This window comes from Cynocephalus volans, chromosome 5 (genome assembly GCF_027409185.1).
Source record: "Cynocephalus volans isolate mCynVol1 chromosome 5, mCynVol1.pri, whole genome shotgun sequence".
Lineage (NCBI taxonomy): Eukaryota > Metazoa > Chordata > Mammalia > Dermoptera > Cynocephalidae > Cynocephalus > Cynocephalus volans.
This window is the reverse complement of record NC_084464.1, coordinates 87,062,330-87,076,479: the sequence shown is the minus strand read 5'-3', so window position 1 is coordinate 87,076,479 and position 14,150 is coordinate 87,062,330. Positions and strand designations below refer to the sequence as shown.

Here is a 14,150-nt window from a genome sequence, read left to right as displayed (position 1 = left end):
AAAATTATAAATATCTAAGTATATACTTAAATTATCAGTGTGTTATATATAAATATAGCTATTTAAATTTAAATAATATATTTAAATTTAAAAAATTATGTTTAAAAATATGCATTAGTAATACTGAAAAATTTATACACTGTGACTTTATGTACTGTGAACAGATAACTTTCTGGGTTTTGCTTATAAAATAAAAAAAATAATGTGTTCTGAGGTTGATAAAGCTCTGTAAAACTTGACATTTTAGAAATTGAAAATTAATTATAAATCTTCACTTACTGCTTCATTATAGGCATAAGTTTCTGCAGTTGATAATTTTAATAGAGGAAAGTAGGTTTAAGAATTAGAGTTGTAATTTGTACTAACAGAAGGAAACAGAGGCATGGGAATACATAAAAGAGATGAGTATAAAAACTTATGTTTGACTTTGGGAGTACTTGTACTTATATTAATATGGATTTAGTTTATACTTCTGTATATTTACTTCCTGCAAAATACAGTCACTATGAAAACCAAGTTCTGAAGGAATCGATCAATCTCAATCATTATAGTCTTTTTTTGTGTGTAAATGATTTTTGAATGAGCTTGGCAGATACATTTTGTACTTTAGTTTTCTTAAGTTGATTATGAGGGAATTGGAATTTTAAAAATCAGTTTTAATTTTCCAAATGAAATCCTACTTGGAATACCAATATATGAAACAGATAAAAAGAGCTGCTCTGTGTATACAATGAATTGGGAAGCCTAACACCCCATCTGTCATCATTCTCTCCCTTTCTTGGCAATAGTTCCTGAACCACTTCTCAGGAACACTAAGGTTTGCAAAACCATTTGAAACCATTAAACACCATGACAATTTTTTTATTTGTGCAATTTTGTTTTAGTTATATAATTGAGTTATGCATACATCTACTTTTTTTCCTGAGAGTAAAGTTTGGATTTTTATAGGGTAATTTTCATTCTTCTTATAAATTGATGGAACTACAGCAAGGCTGACATGTCAGTTTTAGCTTTAAGAGTTTGGTTTTCTTCAGCATCATAGCAGATTTATTTGCCCCAAGCGAGTAATGCCAAAAATGACCTCTCCTGAAGAAGAGTGTGTTTGAAATAATTTTTATTGCTTCTTGTTTGCATAATGTACTTTTCTGAGAGATGTAGTTATTTAAAGTAATTTTGACTTTTGTTTTTTATTTTTTGACTTTTATAGTATCTGTCTTTTTCTGTGGACGGATGAACATTGAAACATACTAATTAGAGCTTTTGTTTTGACAATATTGTCTTTTGATTTCAGGTTTTGTTTCTTCAGATTCTACATTGCTTTATATCCCAGTGTGATTTGGTTTTATTTTAGGTGTTTTGCTGGAGATCAGTCAGTAGTTCTTTGAAGCAGTGTCGATGGGCCTATCCACGCCAGGTCTACATTTCTGATATTGCTTTAAATAGAAATGAAATTCTATTTGTCACACAGGATGGGGAAGGATTTAGAGGGAAATGGTTTGAAGAAAAAAGAAAGAGTTCTGAAAAGAAAGGTCAGTTCATATGTGTGGATGGCACATAAAAGTACCTTTCAATTAATCTTTAATTTGACAAGTATTGTTAGGTTTTCCCCTTATGTGTTTATGTATTTATCTTTGTGACTAGCGTTTTTAAAAAGTGCCTGTCTTCTATTAGATTAAGTTCAGTGATGGCAAGGGCCATGGTTATTCCACTGTGTCCTTAGCATTTGGCATATCTCCTGACATACTTCCTGGCACATTGTAGTCCCTCATTAAGTCATCTGTTGTATGAATAAATCAGTTATTGTATGTTAATGTTTATAATTACTCAGAAAAATATAAACATATTCTTCAAAATCATAAAGCCATAAAGGAATTTTTAGATAATTTATTGATTTGTTGTATTTCTTTTATTTCTTTATAGATTATTTTAGTCTATAAACATGTAAGGTATATTTACTATGTGCCAGATAAAGAGTGAGGTTTAAATTATACAAAAATATATAAAATGAACCCCTGTTCTGAGGCACTCAAGCTTGTAGAAGTAATATATATGTATCTAAATGCAGTTCACTGAGACAAATGCTACTATGCACGTATAAGTTTCTTGAAAACATAGAAATTGGAAGAACTGAGTTTCAGGGGATAATTAGTAAGACCCCTAAGACTGAAATACCCACAGAGTGAATTTGAGAGAGTAACCAGAAAACAGATTTGACTTGTTAGTATTGGAAGTCCTTAGAATTGGGTCTTAGTCATGCCTAGTGATCTGGAACTGAATTTATGATCTCATGCTCTCATATCTGTTTCTTGTTTTCTGTCTTAGTAAATGGTTATCTTTGACACCTCATATTCCTTCACCCAGTACATGCAATCAGTCACCAACTTTTATAATTTCTGCCTCAAATGTTTCTGAAATCTTTCCAGTTTTCTCCAGATTGATTGCTACATCCCCAACCTATATCATCTTTTATTCTTTTTCTGGGCTTAAAGTATCTTTCTAAATGGCCTCTTTATATCTATTCTTTATTTACTTAAAACATTCTTCAGACTACAGCCAGAATAATTTCTTCACATGCAAATTTTCTGTCTATGTGCAAGCATTATATACTTTGCTTTCATAGCCTTGGTTTGACTTGTAATGATATAATAAGTTGTTTAATATCTGTCTTCTCTACTAGATTTTGTATTCCATGAGGGTGGAGACATGTCTCTCTTGTTCACTACTGTATCACTAGGGATAGACTGATGATCACTGTATCACATTAGCACAGTATGTTCACTCAGATATTTGCTGAATAAATGCAAGAAAGAGGGAGGAGGAAGGGAGGGAGCAAATAAATAGATTATGAAGATACTAAATTTATATATTTTTAAGGCAAGGTGAGGAACTATAAAAGCTAGTATGACACTAGATTTGCTTTTTACAAAGATAGCTTTGATTGCAGTATAGAGGATGTTTGTTGAAAGACATGAAATCATGGATAATTGATAATTGACCCATCAAAAATTTCTTGTGTGATACAACCAATATATTTGGTGCAAAATGTTGTGTTAGAGAGAGAGAAGATGTAGTTCTTCAAAAGGACTTAATGTATTTGAAAAATATTTTCATTTTCTCCCAATTGTTTTCCTGCCTCATTTACTCCTAAATCCTTTTAATAGTTTCAATAAAGCCTTGATTAATGGTAGTTTTATTTTTTTCTTTTTAGCAGAAATTTTATCAAGTCTTCATAATTCTTCATCAGATGTGTCTTGTGTCTCTGATATAAATAACATGTATGAAAGAATTCGACTTGAGAAGCTTACGTTTGCCCATAGAGCTGTTAGCATCAGCACAGATCCAAGTGGGTGCAACTTTGCAATCCTGCAGTCAGATCCTAAAACAAGGTATACTTTTATATATTAAATTTCATTTTTAGAAGGAACAGTCACTGTTCTTTTGTGTTCAGTAGCTTCTGGTGCAAAGTTAACTGAATAGCTGTTGCCGAGGACTGTAGAGAAGTTAGACCTGTAATCGTGTTACCAGGATAACCCGAAGGTAGAATTTGTTATACTGGGAATGATAAGTGTTCCCATTAGTCTATAAACTGATATTTATTGAAAATGTTGAAGATGCATATACATGCACTAACAAAATTTATCTGTAAGTACTTTAAGATGTACTCTAGTTTCTCAGATTCTGAGAAATGTATTGTAAATATTTTTCAAGCAGTTTGCAAAAGTTTCTGACCCTTGAATAAGTTGAGAATTGACAAAAGAAGAGGTGGTGTAGAGCCATTTGTAGGGCTGTCTGAATCCCAGTGCAAATCTCCTAAGCTACCTTAATAGAGAAATATCAGGTTAAAATAAACATCAAGAGTACTGTTGAAGAAGGAAGAAGTCTCAGAAGTAGGGTGACTCATCCATCCTGGTTTGTCCAGGTGTGCCCCAGTTTTATTACTGAAAATCTTATCTCCTGGAGAACCATTCAGTCCAAGGCAAACCAGGAAGGTTGGTCCCCCTACCTAGAAGGGTAAAATATAGATTGGGAAGGTATGATTTTGTTCCTACAGTACTGAAAGAACCAGGATTAAGAACGGATTGTATGTCTGTGTGTGTGTTTTTCTTTACTTGAGTTTCTGACCTACTCTGGGATTTAGGACCTGTAACCTGAAGTATTTTCTCTGTATATTTGTTTTTCTTCACTTGTACAATAAAAGATGTAAAAGAAGAAAAGGTTGAGAACTGTATTCTTTTTTTGAATGTTTTTAGTTATACTTTTAATTATCTAAAAAATTTATGTGGAACAGCCATTTGAATTTATATTTTTCTGGCACTTTCTTGTGGAAATAGAGAACATCGCTTTCCAAGGAAAACTTAATTCTTGTCATTTTAGTTTGAGAGAAAAAGAACATAAATATAAAAAGGAATAGAAAAAAATTCAAGGGTGAAAAGTATCTAAGACTGTGCAATATTCTTATATTTTAGGAAATGACAAATTTAAAATTTTCTGAGTTTAATAAATAATAAAACATTGCATATTAAAAGGAGAATTGTCTAGGGATGATTTTTTTTTCATTTTCTTGAAAGTAGAAATTATTTTTGTTTTGTTTCTAGCCTTTATGAAATTCCAGCTGTGTCCTCATCATCCTTTTTTGAAGAGTTTGGCAAACTGTTGAGGGAAACAGATGAAATGGACAGTATCCATGATGTGACATTTCAAGTTGGCAATAGAATCTTCCCTGCGCATAAATATATTTTGGCAGTGCGGTCTGACTTTTTTCAGAAATTGTTTCTTTCAGATGGTACTACTTTAGAATTTACAGATGTTTACCGGAAAGATGAAGATTCTGCAGGATGCCATCTCTTTGTGGTAGAAAAGGTTCATCCTGACTTGTTTGAATACCTTTTACAATTTATATACACAGATACTTGTGACTTTTTAACTCATGGTTTCAAACCAAGAATACACTTAAACAAAAAATCAGAAGACTGTCAGGGCAGTCTGAATTCTCATTTGAATAAAATGAATTGCCATGAAGATGGTGGTCAGAAGTCAACATTTGAGGTTTCCAAAACTAATCAAATCCATACAATTAGTGAAAGGCAGAAGAGCAAACACAAATCAAAAAAAGGAAAAGGTGTTGGGGAAGACGATCCTGTAAGAATGTTGCAAAATGTTGCAAAGAAATTTGGCTTCAGTAATTTGAGTAGTAGGTAAGAAACCTCCTTAATATCTGTTCTTGTAACTCATTGCATCCTCCTTTTAAAAATTCTTCCTTTTTTTCTTTCCTTTGCTTTGCTTTCCTCCCTCTCCTTCTCCCCCCACTTTCTCCTCCCTCTCCCTTGTCCCCTCCCCCCTTCCTTTTTTGGGGGGATGTGCATGGATGTGTTTTTCCTGCATTTTCTGTCAGGGCTATCTCTGTGGGACTCCCTGGATTAGAACATTAAAGGATAGGAAGGCTGTTAGTGGGTTTGAACTCTGTGGTGTGAGTGTTTAATGGATCTGGAGTGGCAAGCAGGATGGTGTGCTAGAAAGACTTTGGAGTTAGACCTATATATGCCTCTTAGCTCTACTATTACTGACTGCAGCAAATTTCTTATTTTTTTGTCACATAGCATGTGTCAAGTGTCCAACAGTATCTGTCACATTATAAATCAGATTCTTTGGATTTCTCTCTCTCTCTCTCTTTTTAAGATATTCATATTGCTTGTGACAGTATAATCTTAGTTGTGGGTGGGAGTAGGGGAGGAGTGTATATCATGTTTTCTATTTAAAAACAGTGAAAGACTTTGTGCCATGGCTTTGATTTGTTTTTTGCCAATAATAATATTTAATATTTTTTGGATTCTAATTCATATTGAAGAAAAGGTTTAATATTTCTTTATCTCTGAGTGGGGCTTGTTAAGATACTAAAGTATAATTATGTTCAGATGTAAGCTAATTTGTTGGGTTTTCATTGTATGTTTATTTTGGTAGGGGAATATATTCACCAATTGTTAATTTTTATCTATTCTTGATAGGTTAGATGGTGTCAGATTTGAAAATGAAAAAATTAATGTTATTGCCAAGAAAACTGGTAATAAACTGAAGCTAAATCAGAAAAAATGGTAAGTTAGGAAAGGAAGATAAACTTTCTATCTTTAATTCCACACCTAAGTGTGGAAATAGAGCTCTTCTTACTCACATATGAAGCAAAATGTGTAGACAGATACCCTCTTACCTTTTCTAGTCTTCTTCATTTATGGAAATGGGGTGAGTAAATGGTTCAATGGCTACTGAGGTGAATGGATAAAATACCAACTGCCCAATAAAACATTGGGAGTTCATTCTTTCTGATTACTTTCTGATGAAGAGAAGAACTTCTAATTTTTTTTCTTGCCTGAATTTTGTATCTTGTTATAAGTAAAAAATATTAACCCAAAACCAAATTAATCATGCATCTTCATCATTGTGATAATTATTGGCTTTACTATATATTTTTTTCAATAGTATGCTATTCTGAATATGTTATTGAAAGTTTTGTTTTTAGGTATTCATACTTTTCTTATAGGTGAAAGGTTTTGGAGCAAAAGAAACTGTGAAGGTTTCTAGACTGTGCCTGACACAGAATAGGTTGTATAAGTAAGTGAATTAAAGAGCTTTAAATAGGATCTCACTTACTATTATATACAGTTTGCCTGGAACAAAAAAGAAAAACTAGAAAAAATAGGAAAAAATCTTTTTTGAATATTTACCTGTATTCAGTTTCCTTTTTAAATATTGTTTTTATTAAAGCACTTTATTGTCTTCCCTAGAGTGGAGAGAGATGAAATACTTTGTATGTGTACCCACAAATTGTTTATTCTTTAATACCTGTAACTAAGAGAAAATCTAAAGTTAAGCCAAATCCTATACCAAGTGTTTTTGTTTGCTAAATGTGCAAAACAATTGCTCTTGCTTCAATTAAGCATTTTTCTTTCAGTTCATTTCTGTGTGATGTGACCATGAAATCAGTGGATGGAAAGGAATTTCCTTGTCATAAATGTGTTCTTTGTGCTAGACTTGGTAGGTACACTTTTTGTTAGCTGCTGATCTGTTTGTTTTAGTTTTGTTTCACTGTTCTTATTACGTTGAAATTTTTTTTTCTTTCAGAATATTTTCATAGTATGCTGAGTAGTTCATGGATTGAGGTAAGATTTAAGTAGAAAACACCTAGACTGGTAACTATACTTCTTTAGATTTTTGGGAAATTACATACTAAGGAAGTTCAAAATTGGAACTTAATGTTTTAGCTCAATTTTTCATTTGTATTGAACTTTGTTTATACTTAATCTTGCTGGAAAATATCTAGTTGAGAAAACAATAACATTTAGAATTTAAAATTGTGCTAAAAGGCAACATGAATCAAAATTTCTTCATATGATTTAGAAGTGTATTGGAAATGCCAGTGTGATTTTTGTTTGTTGAATTTTTCTTTGTTCCTTTTTTGTAATGAGACTTAAATATTTTTCATTTTAGCTTTGTATTTTGTAAATCTTATGTTCTTTTACATTTGATGTGATGTTCTGCTCAGAGTTTTTTGTACCAGTAACCCCAATTAGAATGTAATAGTATTTTATTGTTTAAAATTAATTATTTTACTTTATTTTATCTTATTTATTTAGGCTTCCAGTTGTGCAGCTCTGGAAATGCCCATACATTCTGACATACTGCAGGTTGTTTTAGACTACCTCTATACTGATGAAGCTGTGGTGATAAAAGGTATTAATAAAAGTTAGGCATTTTAGATATTTAGGTTATAATGGAATAATAGTAAAATCAACATGAATGTTGATTTCTTCTCTACTTGAAATAAGCTATCAATAAGAGCTTAATTTAGAGTAAGCAATAGGGATGATTACTAACAGTCAAGGAGCAGATAAAAAAAAGTTTTCATTACTCATGTGAAAATGAACTCAAAGAATTTTATGTAATAGTTGTGATTAGATTTAACAGTTCCATTTCCAGCTACTTTTGTGATTGAGATGAATGAATTGACAACAGAATGTAGTTTTGACAAATACTATGCTTTAAGTTCTTTCTTGTCTATTTTTCCCCTTTATGATATCATATCTGAAATGAAAGAAATAGACTAAGAATTAAACCAAAATTTAGTGAATTTATGTTCTATACCAGGCATAATATCATGTTTTAGTTATCAAATATCTTTAGTCATTGGAGTAGTACTGGTTGATCTGTGGTATGCATCTAACCATTAGTTTTTTATCCTCAGCTGTATATTGGGGATGAAAAAAAGTGAAAAGATTTTATTCCATTTTCATGAAACTTAACAATCTAGTGGAGAAGACAAACATATCAGAAAACAAGTATAACTTGATAGAGTAATCCTCTAACAAGTAGATGCATTTTTGAGAAACTAGCATCTGAGTCTGAGTCTGTGTGGGTAAATCTGGGTAGTCTTTGTAAAGGAGTTAGTTTTTAATTAACCGAAGATAAGATTTCCAAAAATTTGTGTACTTGGGAGTAAGCTGAGACTTTAGTATTTTTTCTCTACTTGTCTCATTTTTTTAAAATTGATATTATATTCACACCATAAAATTTACACTTTTAAACCATACAATTAAGTAGTTTTTAGTATATTTACAAATTTGTACAATTATTACCACTATATAATTCCGGGACATTTTCATCACCCCAAAAAGAAACCCTTTACCCATTAGCAGACACTTTCCATTCTCTCTCATCTCCAGCACCTGGCAACCACTAATCTACTTTCTGTTTCTCTGAATTTGCCTATTCTGGACATTTCATATAAATAGACTCAAACAATTTGTGGTCTTTTGTGTCTAACTTCTGTTCCGTAGCATAATGTTTTTAAGTTTCATCTGTGTATAGCATATACAAGCACTTCATTAGTTTTTATTGTCAAATAATATCCACTGTGTGGATATACCACATTTTATTTATCCATTCATCAGTTGATGGACGTTTGAGTTGGCCTCACTTTTGGCTATTATGAATATGTTACTATAAACAGTCATGCACAAGTTTTTGTGTGGGACCATATTTTTATTTTTCTTGGACATATACCTAGGAGTAGAAATGCTGGGTCATATGGTAACTCTACGTTTAATTTTTTAAGAATTAAAAATTAAGCTGTTTGCAAGGTGACTATAGCATTTATCTTTACCACCGGCAATGTATGAGGGTTCCAGTTTCTTCTTATTCTTGCCAACACTTGTTAATGCCTGCCTTTTTTATTATGGCCATCCTAGTGGGTGTGAAGCTGTGTAACACTGTGGTTTTGATTTGTTTCCCTAATGACTAATGATTTTGTGCTTCTTTTTATGTGCTTTTTAGCTATTTGTGTATCCTCTTTGGAAAAATATCCAGAGTCTTTTTATATGTGTATATCCAGTTATTCCAGCACCATTTGTTTATTTGAATTATTTGTCTTTCTATTATGTCATAAGAGTTCTTTATATAGTCTGGATACTAGTGCCTTGTCAGATATATGATTTGCAAATATTTTCTCACATTCTCTGGGTTCATGTTTTCATTTTCTTGATAATATCCTTTAAAACACAAAGTTTTTAATTTTGGTGAAGTCCAAATTACCTATTTTTACGTGTTGCTCATGCTTTTGGTGTCATATTTGAGAATCTATTGTCAAATCTGAGATCATGCTGATTACCCCCCGCTTTGTTCTAAGAGTTTTATACTTCTGTCTCTCACATTTAAATCTTTGATCTATTTTGAGTTAATTTTTTCCCCAGCTTTATGAGGTATAATTGACAAATCAAAATTGTATATAATCAAATTGTGCAATGTGATGTTTTGATAAATGTATACTTTGTGAAATGATTACCACATTCAAGCTAATTAATATATTCATCACCTCACATAGTTACCTTCTTTATTTTGTGGTGAGAATACTTAAGATCTACTCTCTTAGTAAATTTCAAATATATAATACATTATTATTAGCTGTAGTCACCATGGAGGTTTCCAGAACTTATTCATCTTGTGAATGAAAGTTTGTACTTTTTACATCTCCCCTTTTCCCCCTTGCCCCTGGTAATCACCCTTCTAATTGAGTTACTTTTTGTATGTGTTGTGAGGTAAGGGTTCAACTTTATTTTTGTGTGTGTGTATATCCAGTTATTCCAGAACAATCTGTTGAAAGACTTTTATTTCTCCATTGAATTGTTTTGACACTTTGTCAAAAATTAATTGGCCATAAATGTAAGGTTTTATTTCTAGATTCTTAATTATATCCCAGGATTTGTATGTCTCTCTTTATATCAATACTGCACTGTCTTGATTACCATTGAGATTAGTAAGTTTTGATTCTGGGAAATGTGAGTCCTTCTAACTGTGTTCTTTTTCAAGATGGTTTTGGCTATTTTGAGTCCCTTGCATTTTAATATGAATTTTAAGATTAGATTTTCAATTTTTTCAAAAAAAGGCAGCTGGGTTTTTAATAGGGATAGCCTTGAATCTGTAGATCAATTTGGAGATTATTGCCTCTTTATTTTAAGTTTTATAACCTGTGAACACAGGATATTTTTTCTATTTATTTGTCTTTAATTTATGGTGATTTTCATAGTTTTCAGTGTAAAAGCCTGCATTTTCTTTGTTAAATTTATTCCGAAGAATTTTTTGATGCTATTTTGAATGGAAGCGTTCTCTTAATTTCATTTTTGGATTGTTCTTTGCTAGTCTTTAAAATTACAGGTGATTTTTGTATATTGATCTTATATCCTGCAACTTTGCTGAATTTGTTCACTAGTTCTAGTAGTTTTTAGTGGATTCCTTAGGATTTTCTGTATATAAGATCATATCATCTGCAAATATGAGTGATTTTACTTCTTCCTTTCCAATCTGGATGCCGTATATTCTCTTTCTTTCTCTTGCTTAATAACCCTGGCTAGAATAATCTAGTACTATGTTGAATAGAAATGGTGAGAGTAGTGACCATCTTTCACCATTAATTGTGATGTTAGCTGTGGGTTTTTTGTAGTTGCTGTTTTTCAGGTTGAGGAAGATCCTTTCTATTCCTTTATGAAGTGTTTTTGTTATAAAAAGGGGTGGGATTTTGTCAAATGCTTTTCTGTGTTTCTTGAGATGAGCATGTGTTTTTTGCCTTTATTCTATTTTTGTGTATTACATTGATTGATTTTCATCTGTTGAATCATCCTTTAATTCCAGGGATCTTCTGCTTGGTTATGTTGTAAAATTTCTTTTTATATGTTGCTGGATTCAGATTGTTAGCATTTCGGTGGGGAATTTTTGCATCTATAGAGATATTGGTCTTAGTTTTCCTGTGATGTCTTTGTCTGGTTTTAGTGTCAGGATATAATATTGGCTTCATTGAATGAGTTGAGAAGTATTCCTCATCTACTTTTTGGAGAGTTTGTGAAGAGTTGGTGTTAATTCTTCTAAATGTCCAGTCAAATTCACCAAGGAAGCTATCTGGTTCTGGCCTTTTCTTTGTGGGAAGTTTTTTTGATTACTAATTTAGTCTCTTATTGTAGGTAGGTCTGTTAAAATTTCTAATTCACTTTGAGTCAATTTTAGTAGTTTGTATTTTTCTAGCTATTTGTTCACTTCATCTGGGCTATCTAATTAGTTGGCATAAAAATCTGTTCATAGTCATAGTATTCTGTTATAATTCTTTTTATTTCTGGAAGGTCTGATATAAAGTCACCTCTTTCATTCCTGATTTTAGTTATTTGGGTTTTCCCTCCTTTTTTCCTTGGTTATTCGAGCTAAAGCTTTGTTGATTTAGTTGGGTTTTTTTCAAAGAACGAAGTTTGGGTTTCATTCGTTATCTTTATTATTTTATTATTTTTTGTTTTATTTATTCCCAGCCTAATCTTTATTATTTCTTAACTTCTGAATGCTTTGGGTTGGTTTGCTCTTTTTTTTCCCTAGCTTAAAGTGGAAGCTTATGTTTTTGATTTGAGATCTCTCTTTTTCTTCCTATTTCTCGATTATGCCTTTTTTTGTTAAATAGGTATTTTCTAATGTGCTCTTTTAATTCCCTTCTTGTTTCTTTTACTGTATTTATTTCTTTAGTTATTTTCTTAGTGATTGTTCTGGGGATTGTAATTAATATCTTAATTTAAAACAGTCCTGTTTGGACTAATACCAACATAATTTCAATATTCAAAAATGTTCCTTTATAGCTCTCTTTCCTTCCTACTCTATTGTCATACAAATTATATGTTTATATATCATATGCCCATCAGCACACATTTTTTATTGCTTTATGCAGTTGGTAAAAAAACAAGTTACAAAGAAAAAAACTCATTTATACTGTCTTTTTACTTATCTATGTAGTTACCTTTACTGGTGTTCTTTATTTTTTTATGTGGATTTGAGTTACTGTCAAGTACCCTTTCATTTCAGCCTGACGTACTGCCTTGAGTATCTCTTGTAGGGTAGGTTTACTAATGACAAATTCTCTTAATTTTCTGAGTCTGGTAATGTCTTAATTTCTCCATTCTTGTAGGATAATTTTGCTGGGTATGGAATTCTTGGTTTACTGTCTTTTTTTCCCCACCATTATGAATATGCTATCTCACTGCCTTCTGACCTCCACGATTTCTGACGAAAAACCAGCTTTCATTGAAGATCCCTCACATGTGATGAGTCGTTTCTCTGTTGCCGCTTTTGAGATTCTGTCTTTGTTTTTATCTTACAACAGTTTGATTATGATGTTTCTAGATGTGGATGTCTTTGAATTTATCCCACTTGGAGTTTGTTGTGCTTTTGGATGTGTAGATTCATGTTTTCATCAAATTTGGGAAGTTTTTAATAATTATTTCTTCAAATATTCTTCCTGCTCCTTTTTCTCTTTTCTCCTTTAGGGACTCCCCTATGTATCTTGGTATGCTTGATGGTGTTCCACATGTCTCTTACACAGTATTCATTTTTCTTCATTCTTTTTTTATTTCTGTTTCTCAGATTGGGTAATCTCATTTGACCTTTAATTTCTATCCCTTCATTGATAATCTAGATTTTATGAGACATTATCCTCAAAGTTTCTTATAAATAGTTTCCTTTAGTATTTTGAACATATTTTAAATAGTTGATTTAAACTCTGTCCAGTAAGTCCAGCATCTTGGCTTCCTCAGGGATAGTTTCTGTTGGTTGCTTTTTTTTCTGTGTGTGAGTCATACTTGCATCTTTTGTTGCATCTCTGCATATTTAATATTTTTTTTGTTGAAAACTGGACATTTAAATAATGTGGCAACTCTGGAAATCAAATTCTCCCATATCCACAGAGTGTTCTTGCTGTTGCTGTTTGCTTAATGACTTTCTGAACTAATTCTGTAAAATGTGTATTCTTTGTTGGCTGATAGACAGAAATTTTCATAAATGACTGGAACCAGTAAATCTTCTAACCGTTGCCTGTGGGTTTTCTGTGTGTGTTGGGGACATGCTGACAATGGTCAGGAAGGCATTTTAGAACACTGCCTTGGCTTTTATTTCCTCGTTCTGTAGAGCCTCAACATAAGCTATATATGAGAGTTTAGGGCCTTCTCAAGTCTTTCCTGGGCATGTGCATAGCCCTCTGCATATGTATGGCTAGATTTACAGGAATATGTTGGAACTAGATATCTATGTTAGTCTGCTCAGGCTGCCCTAACAAAATACCACAGACTGAGTGGCTCTAACAACTGAAACTTATTTTCTCACAGTTCTGGAGGCTAGATGTTCCAGGTTCTGTTCTGGCAGGGTCAGTTTCTGTTGAGTGCTCTTCAGGCTTATACACAGTGCCTTCTTGCTATGGCCTCACATGACCTTTCCTCAGTGCATGTGTGTAGAGAGAGAGCAAGCAAGCTCTCTAGTGTTTCTTCTAAGGACACTAATCTAATTACATTACAGTCCATTCTTATGACCTCGTTAAACCTTAATTACTTCCTTAGAGACCCCATCTCCAAATGCAGCCACACTGGAGATTAGAGCTTCACCATATGAGTTTTGAGGAGAATATAAACATTCAGTCTATATCAACATTTTATTCCCCAGCTTTTCTTTTTGTTTTTTGATCTGCTGCTTGTTTGTTCCAACTGTTATCATCATCTCAGACAGCATCAATGGTAAACAATTGCTGCTGATTATTTTCAATAAATGCGCCTGGGAAAGGCTGTTCTCCTTGGGCATGCTTTGAGTCAGAT

The 14,150-nt window shown here is 32.3% G+C and overlaps 1 protein-coding gene across 3 annotated transcripts in view; it reads left to right on the top strand.

Moving 5' to 3' along the window:
• The window catches only part of IBTK (inhibitor of Bruton tyrosine kinase), a 72,639-nt gene that overhangs the window by 25,819 nt on the left and 32,670 nt on the right, over positions 1-14,150 (top strand). For 2 of the 3 annotated variants that reach the window (XM_063096644.1, XM_063096641.1), the window contains exons 10-16: positions 1,352-1,529; positions 3,209-3,386; positions 4,596-5,195; positions 6,003-6,089; positions 6,944-7,026; positions 7,114-7,151; positions 7,626-7,722. In XM_063096644.1, the coding sequence (XP_062952714.1) occupies positions 1,352-1,529; positions 3,209-3,386; positions 4,596-5,195; positions 6,003-6,089; positions 6,944-7,026; positions 7,114-7,151; positions 7,626-7,722 (1,261 nt within the window). The remainder of the gene's footprint in view (positions 1-1,351; positions 1,530-3,208; positions 3,387-4,595; positions 5,196-6,002; positions 6,090-6,943; positions 7,027-7,113; positions 7,152-7,625; positions 7,723-14,150) is intronic. The other variant, XM_063096643.1, reaches the window with a different exon arrangement.